Raw genomic sequence first — 19,769 nt, 5'->3', positions numbered from 1 at the left:
CCCAGAACTGTTATATTAAACTTGAACCACAAAATCATGAACACAAAAAAATATTTTTAGCAAGACAATATTGTTCCTCTTTGTGTTACATTTACCAAATAATGCATTGACATGTTTTATACTTTTCAGAAATAAAAATGACATAACCTAATATGCAAAAAAAAACAGTGGAATTATCAGTGTGTTTGCTGAGAGCAGGTTGCAAATATAAATGGTTTTTGATCAAAAATAATAAACTGGTCGTTTTCTGAGACTGATGAAGGCAGAAGTTAGTTTCCTTTTCATTCACTGAAAATTCTTCAATGTTTCTTTAATTCAAATTTTACAAACACATTGCTGCGCTGAATATAATATTTACAGTTGTGCAGAACACGGACATGATGTGGTTCATGCTGTCCAAAAATGACATAAAACATTTAAATCACAATATAGTTTAAATACAAGCAACTGATTTTGTAATCGCAAAATTTAATATTAAAAGAAATAAATAAAAACTATATTTCACAAAAATTCTGAATTCTTTAGCTTTTAATGTCTCTTTCTCCTGAAATGTGTTGACTGTGTATTTTAAAACAAAGATGTTGTCAGGAGATGAATCATCTACTGGATTTGACGACGGAGGCGTAGATCACCGAGCCGCCATCTTCTCTGCCTTTAGACCTGAGGAGAAGATCGTACTGTAAATTAGTATAAACTTTATGACAATCAATCCACTGATTAAGACCTGCTGATGTTGCTACTGTTGCAGTGCAGATAAGAGTTTCTCCAGGGATGTATTTTATTGTGAACTATTTGTTTAATGATGGAAACATGCTGTTGCACATATAAACCTACCTGGAGTTTTTGTGTTGTGCTGCGCTCCTGTCTCTGGGTTTGACTGTCACTGTGGTGTAGATAATCTCAGCCTCAGAAGATTTAGGAGTCTAAAGATAAAAGAATGAAATGGTCTCAGTTAGACTACTATTAGAGATATTAATTTGTATACTCATGCAAACATATTTACATTTTTCCCGCGTGAAGCTGGAGAGCTGTAGGGGTCAAAGACGGGTGGAGGAGAAGATGGAGGCACGTGAATGTTGGAATAAACTGTTTCTGTCGGTTCTTCAGGGTTTGATGTTCCTCCATGGAGTCTGGAGACTAAATGAGTCTGATGGACAAACCAGAGGAAAAGTCTTTGTTTTTCCTTTTTAAAATTCTAATTCAATTTTTCCCCAAAATGCCACATAAAATTTTATTTAAGCAAAAACAGCAAGCCACAGCTCACTTCTTTGAATTTGGAAAGCTAGGATGTTATTTCACAGCTTATTGCAGATGCACTCACTTTTTTATCCACCTCAGACCTCTGTTTCCTCCTGGAAAAACAACAAAGGAAATTAACAGGACGTTAATTTTTAACCTTACAGAACAGCGTGTTCCTTACTTTTGCTTCATCTTGTGCCATCTTTTTAACCGATATTGCAATATTGGTAAATACATCCGACTACTAGTCGACACTCAGATTACATACAAGTAATTATTTTACTGTTTGTAGGAGATCTGTGGAAAATGTACAAGAAATACAGTTTTATTTTTATTTTTTTTATCATTCATCTGAATTATCAGGTTATGTTTTCATAGAAAGTGAAACAGACATTTTTTTTTAAAGTTCTGATTTGTGTTTTTCCAGATACAGGAAATGTGTCTAACAGCTTTGCACATCCAGAGTCTGAAATGTTGGCCCTTCCTGATTTTTAGAACAACTTACGCTTGGCTGTGGTTTTTACATCACCACAAATCAAGAAGTTCAAGATGTATCAATACTTTTGCAAGGCACTTTGAGTGACCTCTGTGTCGCTCTTTGCCTGCTGTGGCTGCAAACTGGTTGTCAAAAATAAAAATTCAAATGATGCATGCTACGTAAGTTATGTGTGTTGAAATTTGTCGAAAGGCAATGTCCCAAGCAGAAAAGGAGATTTCCAGACAATGAAGTCATACAAGCTGTAAGTTGGCCAACAGTAACAACCGCATGACTCAAATTAGTCGCCCAAACTCCTAATTGTTTGATGACTCACCAGAACAAAAGCAGCACGGCAACTAACGCCGCAATAAGAAGTAGTCCGACTCCAGCTAAGATGGGAAGGGACTGGCTGCCTGCGGAGCAAACAAAGTCATTTTAGGTTTTAATAAAGTTAATGGTTAGCAGCAGTGAGTGAGGAATGCCACAAACCATGCTGCCCTGCTGCCATGGCCAGGACCACCTCGGTTGAGTTGCCCTCTCCGAGGTTGTTCCTCACGTAGCAGACATAGAGGCCGTTGTGGGACGCCTCCATGGAGGGAAGGGACAGCACCTGTCCTGAGCCCACATGGACCAGGGAGTGGGAGCCGGTCGGTTCTGTTCTTTTGTACCAGGTGTAGTTGTCTGCTGCAGGGTTAGCATTGCTAATACAGGTCAGATTGACGCCGCTGCCCTCAACAATATGCTCTGGACTCACTGAAACTGAAACATTCATCGGCTGATCTGGAGAGAAAAAGAGTCATTAAAAAATAATATTAGCAAAATGCTCTTCTTATACATTTTATAGGTTTTCGTACAAGGCTGGATCTTAGTCTGTACACAATCTGAGTGCCTTTAAAATACTATTCACATTGAAAGAGAGACTGTTTTGACTGCAGCAGTTCTTCTGTTTCATACCACCTGCTCTGCTATCTCTGTCTCAAAGAAAAGCTTATAAAGCAGGACTTTTTCTGTAAGTTTTGCCTGGACATGATGAACTGAAACTACATGTTCTGGCTGAATACCAATGAGAGGAAACTTGCTAATGTTTCACTTCGGAAAATCCTCTGCATGAAAATGTGCTCTGTAAGAGTCAGATGGTTAGCTTATTGAAGACGTTAGCCGTACGTCCTGCTGAAACTTTTATTGGGAGGAAAAACATCTGTCAATGTCAAGAGAAATGGATATCGCAGCGTTCTGAACGCCAGTGGTGAGTGAGATGATTGTGAGCAAAATCACACATTCAGACCAAATAATCCTCATCAGTAACACTCTGTCTCTGTAAAGACTCCAGCTGTCGGTCTACTCACACCAGACGTCCAGGTATACCGCCAATGAGTTGATCAGGTTGCTGCCGCTCCTGCTGATGTTGTTCCAGGCTTGGCAGTGGTACCGCCCCCTGTGTCTGGGCTGGACGTCCGAGATGACATGGCTCTGCCCCGAGCTCACATACGCTGCGTCCTTGTAGAGACGATATCCGCTCCGAGCCACCGGAGGGTTGGCCTTGCTGCTGCAGGTCAAGGTAACCAGGCTTCCTCTGACGACGTCTCTAGATGGACTCACTGACAGCGTTACGTCCGTAGGAGCATCTGGTTCACAGAAGAGCAGGAAGTTTAGTCTCACAAGTGCAAAAGGCTTCAGACGGTGGTGATGAAAGGTTTTCTTTGATTACATAAGATACGTAAGATTAAACGAGTGGCTGGTATTTTAGTGAACTGTAGTTTCTCCACATTGAAATTCTTCAGTAAAATTAATTTCACCAGCATTCTTAGGGGTGTGTCCAGTGATGTTAAAAGTGTCTTTTTGTTCCTCTTTACAAGGAATGCCAAGAATAAATGTGATCTAATTTAAAGCCTTATTTTTCAGCTAGATTTTTCAAGGGAAGATTTAGAAAAAAAACAAAGACGAATTGCTTTTAAGGTTTCATTTTCAATAATTATTTTAGCTCTAATAACTGCAGTCAACAAAATATTGTTCTAATAATTCCATAAAATACAAAATATTAAGCAATAAACTCATTGTTCATTAAAAAATTAACACAGAACAATTCTTGGTGTTGAGGTGTGGTTATAAATAGAGCTGTTTGTTATATTTGGTACATGTTGGTTGTGTGTTCTCTCCAATTACCTCATTAAAATATCAGGCAAATTTAAAGTACTATTCTGTCTGTAAGCAAGCAAGAAGATGTCCATCAATGAGTCAGTTGTGTTTGTACAAGAAGCCAGTCGTGACTCAGGAAGTAAAGGGGAAGCACAGTAACACTTTTTTCCAGGAATAATTGGGACATACACTCTGCTGCGGAGTAGGGTGCGCGAAACGTGCTTTCAAGTTGACAATATTTAATATTTAACATCCTTCATATACTCACAGTGAACACTCAGAGCAACAGAGGCCGACCGGACCGTCTCCTCTCCCTGGATGGCGCAGAAATAGCTCCCAGCATCCTCTCTGCTGGCCTGGAACTGTGACCTCTGAACAAGTCGCCCATCTTTGAACCAGTTGATCTTTCTAGTTTCAGGACAGCCCGACTTGCAGGTCAGCCTGACAGCGTCCCCCTCCCTGGCAACGCTCGGCTCCACCACTGTGGTCAGCTCTGTCGCCGCAGGTACAGAGAAACGCACGAGTCACTTCAAAGTCTTGGAAATGTGTTTGTACGTTGTTGTGTTATTACCTCTCACAGACAAGAAAGCGTACGTGTCACTTGTCCAGCTCCCAAGTGTTGCGGCAAAATTGAAATAATACGCTCCTTGATCCAAAGGCTGGACATTATTGATCCTCAGGTTGCAGTTGCCGCGGTAATCACCAATGTATTTAAAATGGTTTGGCGGCGAAGGGAGCTGTGAGAGGGGAACCTGAGTCAATTTGTTAGAGACCTGTTGGGCTTTAAACCAGCCGACCCAGGTGACGAGATTCCCTAAAGTATAGCCGTACTTGCACTTCAAATCTACTGACGTCCCTCTTAAAGCACACTGGTTTTCATAGGTCACCCCCCATGTTCCACTCCAGACACCTTCAGTATAAAAAAAATAATAACATTTCAAAACCAAATAAGATACAGTTAATGTCAACTCATTGGCAAAAACAATCCAGAAAATATTATCTTACCTGGAATTAATCCCAGAATAATGATGATCCACCTTCCCATAGTTTAAATCAGCCAGTAAATCATGAAATTGTAGAGTACAGTATGAGGACAGGAGGAAGAGCTCATTTTGTATATCTCTGGGGCGTTTTTTTTTTTTTTCTTTTTTTGGTCAGTGGAAAGCAGAAGTGGAACGTCTTCCTTCCCCTGCTTCCTTTTTGTCATATTGGGACACTTTTGAGTTACAGTTACCTTTCAGCTAAACACCTTCTCATGATATAATAGGCTGGCAAAAGACACAGAGAGTTAAGATGTGGAGAGAGAAGACTGATTCAGCTGATTTGTTGAACCACAGCATTGAGACAGAGTACAGAATGTTCAGTATCCAGCAGCGCAACGCTGCGGTTATGCAAAGTAAGACATGCACGGTTTACTGGTTTTCACTGTTTTTCTTCTTTTAGGGAATGTCTCTGCAGAGATGTTTATGTAACATACGTAAAAGACATGTGGCTACTGGACATGTTTTTAGAAGGGTTACAGCTACTCATATGCTGACAGGCCACAGCTGCCCGCTGCACCATCTGCAGAGCGGGATGTGTGCTTCAGCAGGATTTTACTACTAGACTTCAAATTCCTTAACACGGAGAAAGAGCCGCTACCAAAAAGATCACAAAGTCAGTTTTTCTGTGGAAAATTTGAACAAAGTCGGCTGTTTGGTATGATTTGTATGTTCATCTTTTTTTGTACTTTAAATATTTTTCAAGTTTTACAGAGAATTGATCAAGGAGGAAGCGCATCTCTCATTCTGACAGGTCAATAAAAATCTCCAGTGAACTGTTAAAAAAAGTAAAGATTGTGATTTAATAAAGTCGCGACCTCACATGTCCTTTTGACCTGGTGGCTGACCAATGCCAGCTGTATCTATTCTGTGTCCACTAGGGGGAGACACTGATCCACACAGCCGCAATTAGAAATCCATTTAGATTCCTAAGAGCGGCTGATTTCTTTTCTTCTCATTTTTGCTGTATATAAGTTTATTTAATGTTCTTAAACTCAATGGCTTATTCAGTTTTAACCTTCACATGACCTTCATTTATTAAATCTGATCACATGTAGAATTATAAGGCATTATTCAAAATATCTAATTGACAGTCTGATGTATACTATTTGTTCATATATATATATATATATATATATATATATATATATATATATATATATATATATATATATATATATATATATATATATATACACACATATACATATATATACATATATATATATATATATATACACACATATACATATATATATATATATATATATATATACACACATATACATATATATATATATATATATACATATATATATATATATATATATATATACACACATATACATATATATATATATATATATACATATATATATATATATATATATATATATATATATATATATATATATATATATATATATATATATATATATATATATATATATATATCGATCGATCGATCGGTCACCGATCATAATCGGGCCGATTTTCGTGAAAAAGTGCATGATCGGTGATCGGCGATCATTGTCTCTTTTACCGATACCGATCACCTACTTCTCATTTCGCATCCTGCCTGTGCAGCTGGTCTCCTCTTTCCTTCACTCTGCGCAAACGCGCAACAACAAATCTTAAGCGATGTGCAACTATAACGCATTGAGTGAATGGGGAAGTTTGCGTGTTGCGGCGGAAAATTGAAGCAGGTCAAAATGCATCAACACAACGAAGCTAATACGACATAAAAACAATGTTTTTATGTCGTATTAAAAACGACATATAGTATGGCTATACTCCATACTATACTCCGTCAAGTATGGAGTATAGCCAAACTCCATACTTGACGGAGTTTGGCTACATCGAGGCTCACTGCAGTAAAAAAGACATATGGAGGATCAGATAGCAGGTAAAGCAGCGCACAGCTACAAACACTCACCCGGATTAGCATGACGGTCAGAAAACTAAACAAATAACCCGCAAAATTATTTGTCTTCGTGCTGCGATGTAAGACGCTGGTTCTGCTCTCGCTGTTGAACCGCTGCTACGCTACAGGTAGTAATATTTCACAGACGGAGCTCCGCTTCTGCTCCACCTGGTAGTGACTCTCACCGAACCTCTGTTTAAAGCTGCAGCATCTAACTTAAAAAATACATTTTACATACGTATTAAAACTTTCGCTGTCCTAACATGAGACAAATAATCTCTGAAAAAATAATCGATCTCCTCCCTGTCCTGCATAATTACTCCGCTCAGTCAGAAACAGCCAATCAGAACTAGCAGTAATCAGCTAGCCACCATGCTAGCTTTCTTCTTGGAAAAAGTTATTAAAAACAAGTTTTTGTCTAAATTAAGGTGAATTCATGGTTCCTTTTTCCACATAATGTAACCGGTAGTGTTTATTATAAAAAATAAATAAATAATAATTATGTGATCGGTATCGGTGATCGGTATTGGTGTATCGGCCATCATGGGTGATCGGTATCGGTAGGAAAAAACCTGATCGGCACATCTCTAATATATATATATATATATATATATATATATATATATATATATATATATATATAAGTAACCTGAGCTCTCATTTAAATCTATTCAGATAATCCTGGTGTAATAATAATAAAAAATCATAATTGCATATTCATATAGTAATGCATACAGTGTTTTTCTTTTCCTTTTCAGTCCTAAACATTGCAGCTGAATCTCTGCATTGTAAAGGAAATGTAAAGATTAAAATGCATATTTTTTTTCTACTTTAGGAATTAACATTTCTTTTGATGTCGAGCCATATGAAATTTGAGGAAACCGATCAGGTTGAGACAAAATGTGAGGAAACACAAGCTGAGTAAGCATGTGATTGCTTTTCATTTCCATTTTTGACCAACCAAAGAACATCATTGCAAAATGTCAGCAATGTAGCTGCCATGCCTAATGTCCTCACATTTTGTAACATCATATCTGTGTTGTAAGAAAGAACAAAACGTCCACGTGGCAACAAATTCTTGAGTCACAGGAGTTTCTCAAATGTGTTGTGAAAAAAGTCAAATTGACAGTTGTAATTAGTAATTCAGTCGATACGCACATAATGTTTATTTAGGGCCAAATTATAATTCACAGTCAGTAGTAAACTAGAAAAAACAAAGTGAGAAGTCACTTGAGTTTAATATTTCTTCACTATCCTTGTTTTCACCATTTAAGTTACAGTTAGTTAAAATAATCTGCATTCAACAAAGACGCAGAGAGTAAGTAATCAGATCCCAATCACTGAAAAGTCAAAATGTTCTCTAAGGACTCACATACTAATATTCCTAATTTCACACTATTAGTCTTATCACAGACAATTATGTTAGAATACAAACATTCAGCAGTCTAAATGGTCAGAGAACGCAAAAGATAACAGCAAATACACATTCTGTGCCAAAATGTCACTGGAGAAAGAAAACAGAAGTGCAAACCAGGCAGCATGAGGTGCTTTTTTTATATTTGTGCTTTACCCTTTAAGAACTTTAAAGCATTTTCACCTCACTGGACAGCATGCCACTCCGGGATGCATTGGAAGAAAAGAGGAGAAGACATGCAGCAGAGTTCAGGAGCCGGGTTCACAGAGAGGTCCTCAGCTGCCTGAACTGGAATGGTGTGACACGATTCACTGATACAGGAAGCGCTCTGCGCCACCAGGTGATGGAAGCAAAGAGTCCGGTCCACACCAGACCGGTCCAGGTGTTCTGTGGGACAAAGACAACAGAGCAACAGAATATCAGGAGGATGAACGCTGATCACACACAACATGGCGGGTAAAGTGAATATTTCTTCCTCATGGTACCCAGGGCAGATGGTGGACATTTTGTCCTTAGTGTAATGATTTGAGAGTGTGGGGACAAACAACCAATCAGAACTATGAAGGCGCCATGTTTAAATCCCTGGAGTTTCTTTATTCTGGATCAAGACAACAGAGTAAAAACAGTTTCGGCATTAGTAAATAATCCGATTAGCACTAACACCAACCACATAGAGCTGTGTTTATTTAGTGTATGGATTCTCTAAATCCATACGCAGCATTTCTAAACCAGTTCTTAAGCACCAGCTTTCTTTTAATATCAGCAGCGTTTAACATTTCTAGCGCTGCTGGAACAGATCTTCTTTTGAAGAACCAGTAAGAAGTGGCTGATGTGAGGTGTTGACTTGGTCTCCAAGATCTCAATCAAGCATCTGCAGGATGTGCTGCACATTCAACCTACGTATGGACGCTCCCTTTCAAATCGTATTGGATTGAAAGCGCTTGCTGCTAACATCTTGTTTCTTCAGGGGTCTGGTGAAACCGAGGCCTCAATGATTCAGACCAAAACAAAAGGCGAACCAACACACTGTTGGGAACATAGTTTTATCCTTATTTTAGTACAACTAAAAAGAGGCAAAAATAAATAGGTTTCAACCTAGCAGAGGTATATAAGTGATTGGAATCTGATTTCTCTTTTCATTGGTCAACTCTGCCACTTTAAATCGTTCAGGAAACTCGTTCCACTGTTACATGTTACCATTTCTGCTGTATTTGTGAAATGTCGATGGAACCATCTCAAAGCTCAAAACCTCAGAGAAGAGGGTTTGTCCTCTGCAGTGTGTGCTGTGAGGAGTCGTACCCAACGAGGCGTTTCCTCCTGCTCAGTGCCGAGGCTGGGGCAGTAAAGTGTAAACAACTTTGGAAGAATCCCTCGGTTTCCTCTCTCCTCTCATGTTGTGCACCTGGACCTGATCCGGGCTGCGGGAAACAGGTGAGGTCCACCAAATCGGTAAATTCACAAAAGCCTGATCTTCCAGACAAAAAGACGATGTTAAGAAAAACCCTCTACAGCGATTGATCAGGAAGCGCAGAATGCCTGAACGTGAAACTCTTTCACATCGCAGTGCCATGTTCTCACATTTGGTAAACTCCAAGCTTTAACATGTCGAGGCTCATTTAGTGGGGGAAGAAACATTTTCACAAACTGGATCGCTGGTGTCACAGTTAGCAGTACCCCCAAACATTTCTTTACACTGCAAAAACACAAAACTTTACTAAGTATTTTTGGTCTAGTTTCTTGTACATTTGTCTTAGTACAAAACTGACTTACAGGTAACTTGTCAACCAAATATAGGAGCATTAAAAAACATTAAGAACAAAACATTGGATGCTTTGGTTAGTGTCTACCTGGACATCCTGGAGTAATGCACAGTGATGAAGTTGGAGGCGGAGCTGCGGCCTGAAACTTCTTTGATTGGCGGAGCGTCCATCAGAGGAACGATGGAGGGATGGGAGGTGTCGCTTAAATCCTCCGGCTCCTCCTGTGTGCACATGGAAAACATCTCATTCCTCTTCCCTTTCAACGGTGAACCATCCCCCAGGTGACGTTGAGCGCGGCTCACCGGGATGTCGGACATCTTGCCTGTTCTGACGGGGAGGGTTTGTTCGGCCGGCTCACGGCGCGTGGTGTCGGGTGTCGCCGCTGGACGCTGGGGTCAAACAGAAGAGACACAAACCTCAGAGGATCAACCAGATAAATAGGATCACAAATCATGAAAAATCATTCCAGACTTCACTGCGGTAACCTGGATCATTCTTCAAACCCGTGTTTTCTCCTACTGTCAGCTTCAGTAAAACACAAAATGCTGAATTATTCTTAGACTGATTAAAAACAACGACAAAGACAGCTGCACCTTGTTTACATCGTCCACGGACTCCGTGTCTACTCTGTGCATGTTCTTGCTGTGAACGCAGAGAGAGGCACAGTCAGTGGCAAAGATTGATGAAGAAAAGTGATGAATAAACAGGAAGAGAAAAACAGCTGCTGCAGAGGCGAAGGTACTTCCAGTCACCTGATCATGACGGCCACCGTCAGCGAGATGAGACCAGCAGACACGCCCACCGCCGAAGCCAAGGCGATCGCCTTCAAACGACCTGCAGTCGGAGACATCGCAAACGTCACCGGCATGACAGAAAGACGAAGTCGCCGAACGCAAAAGCAGGAAGCTCAGCGGGCTAAAACCGAACAGAAGTCATAAAAATAGAAAAGGAAAGTGATTTGAGGAGCTAAAGAGCTGCACATCAGAAAACGCCAGTCTGGACTCGAGTCTTGTATTTCCACTTCTTCTTTCCAAAGCTCCATTTCTTCAGCTGTCTAGACTAGAGTGGCAGTTTTCCGCAGCACCTCATCACCTCCTCTCTTCATAGTGAGAGCGGTTTACATGACTCACAGTGAATCATAGAGAAACAATGAAAGCCAGAGGCCGGACGGACCACTGCGACGGTGACAGGGAGGCTTCATCGCTCATCGCCGCAGACAAACAGAAACCATATCTGAAAACCTTCGGTGGTATAAACACTGACAAATACTCAGAGGGAGTTTTTTTTCCCCCCTTCTTCTTCTTCTTCTGCAGCGTCTGAGATAATTAGAAACATGGCTGTAAATATGCAGCAGGTGGGTTTCACTGCAGCGAAACCTAGTGTTCCCAATCACTTGAATGCTGAGTGCGAAGCTGGCTGCACTTTAATAGATTATATTGGTAATTTAAAACAAAAAGATTGCCCATAATAGTTAGAAAAAAGTAAAAAGAGGAACTAAACAAATAAAACAGGACTGATCATAAGAGCAGAAATGACATTTTAAGGAAAATGGCAACATTCAAGATGATCCATCGGAGCTGATTTGTACCTCTGACTCTGACTGTCAGGACCGGAGAGCTGTGGGCTCCGATTCGGTTCCTGGCCTCGCAGTAATACTGACCGCTCTCACCAGGACCGACCTCAGAGAAGGTGAAGACGGGCCCAGACTTGGTGACCCATGCTGCGTCATCAAGAACAGGGGAAACGGTAAGTCAAACGGTGACTGCAGACATTCACCACAAAGAAAAAAAAGAAAAGAAAAAAAGTTAAAATAAATAAATCAGAGCTAACAGTGTACAGTGCCACCATCCAGAGCGAGTCTGTGCCAGGTGAAGTTGTCCACGGCTGGGTAGGCCTGACTGCTGCAGGTCAGGGTCAGGGGTCGGCCCGCGTCCACCACGCTGGAAGGGCGAGCCAGAATCGAGGTGTTCTTAGGGGGGTCTGCACAGAGGAGGGAAGAAAAGAAGATTGATGTTATCATAAATCATTTTTTCATAAAGACAAGCTGAAGTTCAACATGCAGTTCTAATCATTCTGGTCTTGTTACTGTTTAAAATCAAAGACAAGTCAAGCCAGAGAGCGAAGCAAAGACCAGCAGTTTTACCATCACAGCCCTCGGACTTTGTCATGTCTCGTCTTGTTGCAACCATAAAATGCTGTGTATTTTTTTATGTAAAGCTAACACAAAGTAGCACATAGTCTTGGGACTAAAAATGGAAATGATACATTTGAAAATATCTAAAAATCAATATTTAGTTTGTCTCTGCCATGTTAAGACTGATTTTTTTTTGTTTTTTTAATAAAAAAAAGCTCAAGTTCCTTCTTCAGGTTGATCTGAAGTGATCCCAGTCAGAGTTCAGTTTTAGTTCAGTGGGTAAGGACTTCCACATGTTGACCCAGAGAAACTTTATGGACAACCAGCGTAGAGCTCCTGCTGGACGCTCCATGAATTACTGACCCAAAATGTCGCGGAGAACCCGAGGAGCCTTCTTCCACATGTCTGATGTTAAGCAGTTCACCAGGTATGAATATGTTTGCAGGACAATGTTAATTTGTTTGAAAAAAAAAAAAGGGGGGGGTTATGTAAGAAAAAGACGGAGGAATGCGTCTTGTACTTACAGAGGACTGTTAGTGAAGAGACAAGAGAGGATTGGGAACCCAGTCGGTTTGATGCTATGCAGTAGTACTGACCCGCGTGTTGAGCCCCCACTGAAGGAAAGGTCAGGTTCTGACTGTGACCTTTAGGCACCACCTGGTCACCTATGATTCGATACCAAACATACCTGCAGAGGAAATCAGGGAAGTGATGATGACGGTGACCACTGGGCCCAGTTATTTCAACAGATTTTTGACATCATCAAATCAACAGAAATGGAAAATGGTTGGTCAAGAAGACACCAGGGCCTTATTATTATTATTATTATTATTATTATTATTATTATTATTATTATTATTATTATTATTATTATTATCATTATTATTATTAAAATAATAAGGCCACAACAAATGCATGACATGATGAAGTAGCAAAACCAGCATTAGAAAAAAAAAAATGGGGACAATAAAGAAAGTTGTATGGGTCTGATTCAAGGTGATGTTTTACCTGCTGGGAGGAGGCTGGGCGTGGCTGCTGCAGCTCAGGTTTACAGACGAGCCCTCTCTGATGTCTCTCTGAGGACTCGTCCACACGTGTGTGTATTTGGGAGAGTCTGCACAGGAGGAACAGGAACAGAAAACATAAAGTTGGACAACAAAGACCCTGATGTTAATCTTTGCAGTCCTGCTGAATAACCGGTTAGCAGAATACTTAATTATCATAAATATTCCTGCTGCATCCCTGCGATGCATCTGGACCACGATACGGCTAAAAGACGCACAGCTGACGTTGAGAAGAAGTGATCCGGAGCGGTCCGTTCCCAGCGAGTTGCGAGCGACGCAGTAGTACTCTCCTCTGTCTGTGTACTTCAGGTAGGACAGGTGGAGCTGAGGACGGAAGCTGTCTGGAATGCTGCCGCTCTCGTTGTCTGCGAAGAAAGGAGAAAAATGTGTATCTACAGGCGGACATAAAAAGTGACAGCTTATCATTTAAAACCAGTTTTAAAAGCTTTTACTATCTCCACCACAATGGGTGTGTGACTTACAAAGAATCAAGCGCACCCATCCCTTTCACTTTGTAGGTAAACAAACTGGAACATTGTTTGTTTACCTATTTACTCACTGTTAAGTGAAAAGTAAATTATTAAAAGAATGACTGAAGAAAATATTTAAAGTTAAAAAATGCTAAGGAGTAATTGTTTTACTTTGAGATTATTGGTGGTACATTTGTTGTCACTCCTATTTATCGATACAAAACACATGCAACTGAAGCACTTTCTTTCTTTATATTCTTAATAAGTTTCCTTGTGGTGATAAATGTGATGTGACACAGCGGCGTATTTCTTTCAGCGACTGACCACTAGATCAGAAGGGCATCATATCGATCTGGACATCTTGTTGTGTCAGCAGGACAGCATGCCATTATAAAACAATCTTCAAAGCTCACAACCGACCAACATTCAGCAGGTAGTCCCTGCTGTGTACCTTTAAACCATGCGAAGCTCTCAACAGGTGGGGCTGCATCGCTGCTGCAGGTCAGAGTGACTGAACCCCCCTCTGACAACTCTCCCGCAGGAAACACTGCAATGGAAGTGGAGCGAGGACTGTCTACAGTGAGAAACAACGGAGAAAGCATGATTTAGGACAAAATATAAACAGCTTTGGTAACGCATGTTCAAATATTACAGCCTATTATGTGACATAAAGTGTCTGATTATCATTCCCTAAAATCTCGGCTTCATGCTTTCTTCAAATTGTAAGACATTTGTCCTCGTCTATGAATGAGAGCAAAATAAATATTATCCCCTGTCCATTACTTCCAGATGCATCTCCACGGTGTAAAACGTTAAAAATCATAAAAGTTTCTGTTTTTCTTGGCTGACATTACTTACGCCCCATTGTCAGAGAGACTGGTGGTGACTGGACGTTCTGCGGTGGGATTGGGCGGCAGGTGTATGCCCCTGCGTGCTGCTGGTCGAAGCGGTTAATCATCTTTTTCTCATTCGAGCCGAGGTTCAATCCGTTCCTAAAATATCACATGATAATGGGACTGATGGTGAACTATGATTTCTTTCCATTAGCTGGTAAGAGATAGGGATAGGGGGTGGAAAGGAAACCCAACACAATGCCGACTTTGGGCTAGTTAGCTAGCTAGCTAGCCAGTTAGCATTGGGCTAGTTAGACAGATAGCACAGCTGTAGTGGATGGCATGGACTAGCTCAAAGGTGCCAGTTTTTAGCTATGTCAAATAAGTGTCGTTTCTCTCATCTCTCATCTTTTTCTCTCTTATGTTTGCATCCAAAGATCCACCTAACCAGGGTTTAGTTGTGCCTCTTTCCTGTACACAGTCACTGACAGAGCTATTGCTGCCATTAACTGTGTGTATTATCTTTGTTTTTCTCACAGAGAGTACTTCTGTTTCATTGCTTTTGCTCCATCTTCTTTCCTGGATAAAAACCATTGATTGACCTAAAGACCTAAATTTGCCTTCTTACTCTACTTTTAGAAAGTAATTCTGACCCCGTGACTATTCAGTAATGTGTTTTGCGTCTCCTCCGTGTCCCGTCGACCCCCATCTGGTCACAGTAGATGGCTGCTCATATTAATAAAATGGGCATTATGCAGACTTACCTGTAGAGTGCCAGGCTTCTCCCTGGGGCAGCACATCCTCTGGCCTGGCAACCTACAAAGACTGTTTCTCCAAATCCAAACATGTTGCCTGGCCTCGCTGGATGCACCTGAACCTGGAGGTCTGTGAAACACAGAGACAAACACACGTCATTAAATCCTGAGACTTTTCTGAGATGTCTCAGCAGCTGTAGTTTCTGCTCACCTACCTGTAACATCCAGAGTAATGGTGTCAGGTGAGGTCCATCTCCCCAGCGGCTGGTCTGTCTCAAACCTGAAGTGATACTGGCCCGCATCGCCCAGCTTCACAGCCCGAATCTGAACCGAGCAGCTGGAATAGCTTCCCCCGGTGTAGCTAGAATCCAGGCAGCAACTCAGTAACGTAATTTTACTGTAACAATCACAGCACTTGCAGTTCTTCTCACCGCGTGCGCCCGCGGTAAGATGGGCTGATCTGGTTGGGGTCGGTGTGGTGAGCAAACTCCCTGCGACCCTCAACAGAGACACGGAACCACATAACGCGCCTCACAATGTGACCTGGGGAGTTTTACACAATGTTGTTCATTTAAACATATCCTAAAGCCATAAACAACAACGTATTTTCCTGATACTTTATGAGATACACCAACACATCATACTATTAGTGTGAAGTGGGAAAAAAAAATTAAACTTTTCAGATTTCTTATACTCTGTTAGATAAAACTCTAACAAATTACATTTCCTTGTTTTCACAAACATTTGAACCGTCCATCTAAAGAAATGCAAAATGAACAAATGATCAACCTGAGGGGTAGTCATAACGGCAGGGCAGAGTGACTGTAGTTCCTGCCCAGACACAGATCACTCTTCTGGAAAACGACACACTCCACCTGCTCTGAGTACCTAGGAGACACAAACGCTTTGAATCTTTCAATTGTCAGGGCTCTTTATTTAGGAATAATCCACAAAAATCAGCATCTGTTCCACCACATTTTCTCCAATTCTCACCTGAATTACCATCTCTTGACTGTAAACAGGGTGATGACATGCAACAAGTACATGGCCAGTTGTTTTTCTAATCTATTTCAAACATGAAATCTCAGACAGTAGCATTTCAAAGTTAAGCAGGAAGTGTCCTCCTTGATGTGCAGCCGTGGCGTCGACCTGTGCTGCTGACTGTGGGCCTGGCTGACTACCTTGCACAAAAGACAATCAATACTTATAAATAAACCGGAGTGTAAAGAGAAGGGCACCTGGCAGCAGGACATTGTGGACATAATGGCTCTTAAAAATCGACCACTTGATTTTAAAACTTAAAAGTAAAAAATATAAATCCTAAATTTAAAATCTGTAACTGAACAATCCCCCCCCCACCAAAAAAAACAACATCTGTGAGCTCAACACGCCTTGTTTGATTCTAGTTTTCAAAATGCAAAGAAAAAACTAAACTTTAAAGAATATTACCATTTCTCTCATACCTGGTAAAGCTGTGAGGATGGTGCCCAGAACTAACGCACCTGCCAACATCTCCGCTGTCACGAGCTCTGCTATGTCACAATAAACGATCGGGTGAGAGCTGAAGAAGAACTCGCCGATCACACAAAACGTCAACAAACTATTTAGATCTCAAGAACTCACCCTCAGAGTATTTGCATCCACCTCAGCCAGTCAGATAAACACAGACACTTCAGGATGTTTACGTCCCTGACAGTGATGGAGGTGAGGAGGTTTTATAGCGATGAGAGAGGCTCAGTGTTTGGCGTCTGTCAGATGGGAGGAGGGGGTGAGGCGGGTGATCGGCTCCTCATCCGTCATTGTTTGACCCGTTTCCACTGTTGCTTTTGATTCCACTTCTCCATCTGAATCCGTCTCAAAAGATGAGCTAAAAGAAGAAATTGTGACATCCATGTGATCTTATCACTTCTGCAGCGGATTCAGACGCGTGTCTGTGCTACAAGTCAAATGTCATTAACCTGCAGTACGTGTTAGATTCACTTGTTATGTAACAGTCATTCATTCTTCCTCCTCCTCCTCCTTATTCTTCTGCTCCTTCTCTCTTAGGTGGGAAAAAAGTAATCATAGTAGCTTTTTTGAAGCTAATTTCACCCAAAAAAAAGCTCAATATTCACAGGAAGGGGCTACAGGCAGCCTGGCATCTTCATAGGAATTTCCAAAGTAAAAGCTTCTACATGCTGATCAACCTTAAAGTAAAGCATAAAAAAATGGTACAGTAATATTTTACAGTATCATTCAATACTATATCAGTTATTATGTACAAAGTTAGACATAATTTCTAGCTTTCTGTGTGTGATTATGCCACTGCAATTTGAGAAATAAAATAATTTTCACAATTGTTTCGGCACTAAAGCTGCCAATAAATGTGTTAAAAACCAAACAAACCAAAAGCTATTTTTATAGAAAGATGCAGGTACTATGCGTCTTTCTATGTGCATAGTACCTGCACATAGGTACATTTGCACTTATGTGCAAATGTACCTATGTAGCATGTGCATCTTTTGCAACATGCTTTGAGTCATGTGCAAAAGACACAGCAAGGATTAACAAACAAAATGCAAAGAAAAAACAAAACACAGGAGAGTTTACTGCACTGTATGTATAAAAGTGTTTCATCATTGCTCACTGTAAATAAACTTTTTGTACAGTAAAATTCGTTTTTTTTTTTTTTTTTTTTTGCTTACATGATCTGATAGGAATAAAAACCAAGGTTTTAATTCTTGAGTAATTAAGAAAATGATCTCAACCATAAAAAGGCTGAAAAGTTAAGGTTGTAAAAAAAGTATTTAGTACCAACAGATGGAGTGTAAACCTGGGGCCACTGGATCGTCTGCCCTTTTTTTTTTTGGCAGGCTTTGTATTTTCATTTTAGTTTATTATCCAAAAGTACTTTGACTCTGTTCATGTAAAGGAGTTAGTGAGGCAAGTTATCATAGTAAAAGTCGGTAGGTTCTCCCTCTGCTTGGATATTGTCTCAGCATCAGTCCAAGCTGTAAACAGAGTGACTGACATTTGTAGCTCCATGTAAGGTTTATTTATGAAATGAAACCAGGCCTGTGGGCGGACATTAATATACATAAGTCAAACAGACGTTGACTCCGCCGCCCAGATGTCCTCTTATCCTCTGCTCTAATTGAGAACGGTTGGCAATGAAAGCTACCCGCAGCCAGACGTGTGGAGGTTCGAGACCTTTCAGTCAACTGTGTCCACTTAGCCTGATGAGTCGAAATGACTTTAACATCCTACCCTGCTGCGGCTTGGCCAATAGATGTCAGGTTTAGCCAATTGGCTACTTAGCCCAGCTCTGACCCAGGAGTAATGATGATGTGCAGTTTAACTTTTCTGTCAATCTCTGCTCACAAGCCCTCCACGGAAATGAAACCGTGGATGCACAGATAAAGCAACCTGGTAGAATTTAGCCAGTCATAATTTCATTTGGCCAAAAACTAACTAGACTTGTGTCAAACGTTTGTGCCAATATCATTTTGAAGGGATGCCTAAACGTTTCTGGTAGGTATCAAAAGTCAACCAGTTGCTACATGTTAGCCTAATCAAACATGATTGGTGTAAATAAGACATTCTAAGATGGAAGAACTCAAAAAGGTTTTACTTTCTTTTTGTCTATATTTGATGTTTTCTGTAAAAATATGTTTTGTTTTTTCCTTTGTTCCAAAACTTGATATTACTTGCTTCCTCCATATAACTGGTGGTGTTGAAGGTGGAGGTTTACAGGCTGAGGAGATCAGAGTCCCAAGTTCCCAGGTTCAGAATCTGAAACTGGTTCTGGATTTTCCATGTTTCTATTCACTCTATTATTGGGCAAGCTAATTTTTAGCCACATTTTTTTTTTATCATAGGAGCTTGGTTTATTAATAAAGGTCTTACTCCATGTGCTGTCAGGGAGAGGTTCAAAAAGTAACAGGAAACTCGTCTTAATTTAATCTGGATTTTTCTGTTCCCTCCAACGTTTCTGTCTTCTCTCTTTTTTGATTGGCTCAGTGTCGTTGTCTTGTCTCATTGATACTGGAGAATCATCACATTATAAGACATACATTCCTTAATCTCCGTCTAAATAACATATGATTGAAAGAGACTTTCTGATCAAATCATCATCATGTCCTCACCTTTTCCACAATCTGTTACAACCAGTAGATCAGCAGGTGGAGCAGGTCTTCTGCTTTAATTGTTGGCGAAATGAAATAAAGAGAAAAGACAACAGGGTTAACAAATAGAATACATGTGGACAGAAGAAATAAGAGTTTTATAATTTGGCCTCAATTTCATCCATATTCAAAATTGTTAGCCAGGTAAAAATAGGTTTTCTTACTTTTTTTGTCAACTGGGTTCTCTCATCTACCTCCACCTGACTGGTGGTGTTGAAGGTGGAGGTTTACAGGCTGAGGAGATCCAACCTGGGACGATCAGAGACATTATTGAGCTGCAGAATCTGAATCTGGGATCAGAAACCAATGCTGGGCTCTCTACAAAGTTTCTAAAAAAATTTAATATTCAATGTCTGACT

General features: G+C 40.5%; 2 protein-coding genes across 3 annotated transcripts; both read right to left on the bottom strand.

Moving 5' to 3' along the window:
* Nucleotides 1–273: 273 nt before the first annotated feature.
* LOC106907983 (B-cell receptor CD22-like) lies at nt 274–5,777 on the bottom strand. The gene is made up of 10 exons (XM_014973907.2): nt 4,859–5,777; nt 4,425–4,763; nt 4,122–4,346; nt 3,064–3,342; nt 2,207–2,497; nt 2,052–2,130; nt 1,322–1,352; nt 1,004–1,147; nt 835–923; nt 274–660 (listed from the first exon to the last, which is right to left on the bottom strand). The coding sequence occupies exons 1-10, from the start codon at nt 4,896–4,898 to the stop codon at nt 597–599; spliced, it is 1,581 nt and encodes a 526-aa protein (XP_014829393.2). The 5' UTR covers nt 4,899–5,777; the 3' UTR covers nt 274–596.
* A 2,175-nt stretch (nt 5,778–7,952) lies between these two features.
* On the bottom strand, nt 7,953–17,050 carry LOC106907982 (sialic acid-binding Ig-like lectin 10). 2 transcript variants are annotated; one of them, XM_088014113.1, is made up of 19 exons: nt 16,871–17,048; nt 16,711–16,776; nt 16,037–16,135; nt 15,679–15,790; nt 15,463–15,608; nt 15,257–15,377; nt 14,518–14,651; nt 14,111–14,233; nt 13,408–13,554; nt 13,134–13,239; nt 12,650–12,813; nt 11,822–11,971; nt 11,580–11,711; nt 10,744–10,825; nt 10,585–10,633; nt 10,294–10,380; nt 10,079–10,212; nt 9,531–9,649; nt 7,953–8,618 (listed from the first exon to the last, which is right to left on the bottom strand). In XM_088014113.1, exons 2-18 carry the CDS (start codon nt 16,757–16,759, stop codon nt 9,553–9,555), a joined length of 1,932 nt encoding a protein of 643 aa, XP_087870239.1. In that variant the 5' UTR covers nt 16,760–16,776; nt 16,871–17,048; the 3' UTR covers nt 7,953–8,618; nt 9,531–9,552. The 2 variants fall into 2 exon arrangements, with proteins under 2 accessions (XP_087870239.1, XP_087870238.1); XM_088014112.1 differs by having other exon boundaries at nt 13,134–13,554; nt 16,871–17,050.
* Between the last annotated feature and the right edge of the window lie 2,719 nt (nt 17,051–19,769).

Source organism: Poecilia mexicana, unplaced genomic scaffold (genome assembly GCF_051168715.1).
Source record: "Poecilia mexicana isolate PSO_F unplaced genomic scaffold, ASM5116871v1 scaffold_16, whole genome shotgun sequence".
Lineage (NCBI taxonomy): Eukaryota > Metazoa > Chordata > Actinopteri > Cyprinodontiformes > Poeciliidae > Poecilia > Poecilia mexicana.
The sequence above is the reverse complement of the archived record's forward strand: the minus strand, read 5'-3'. Positions and strand labels throughout refer to the sequence as shown.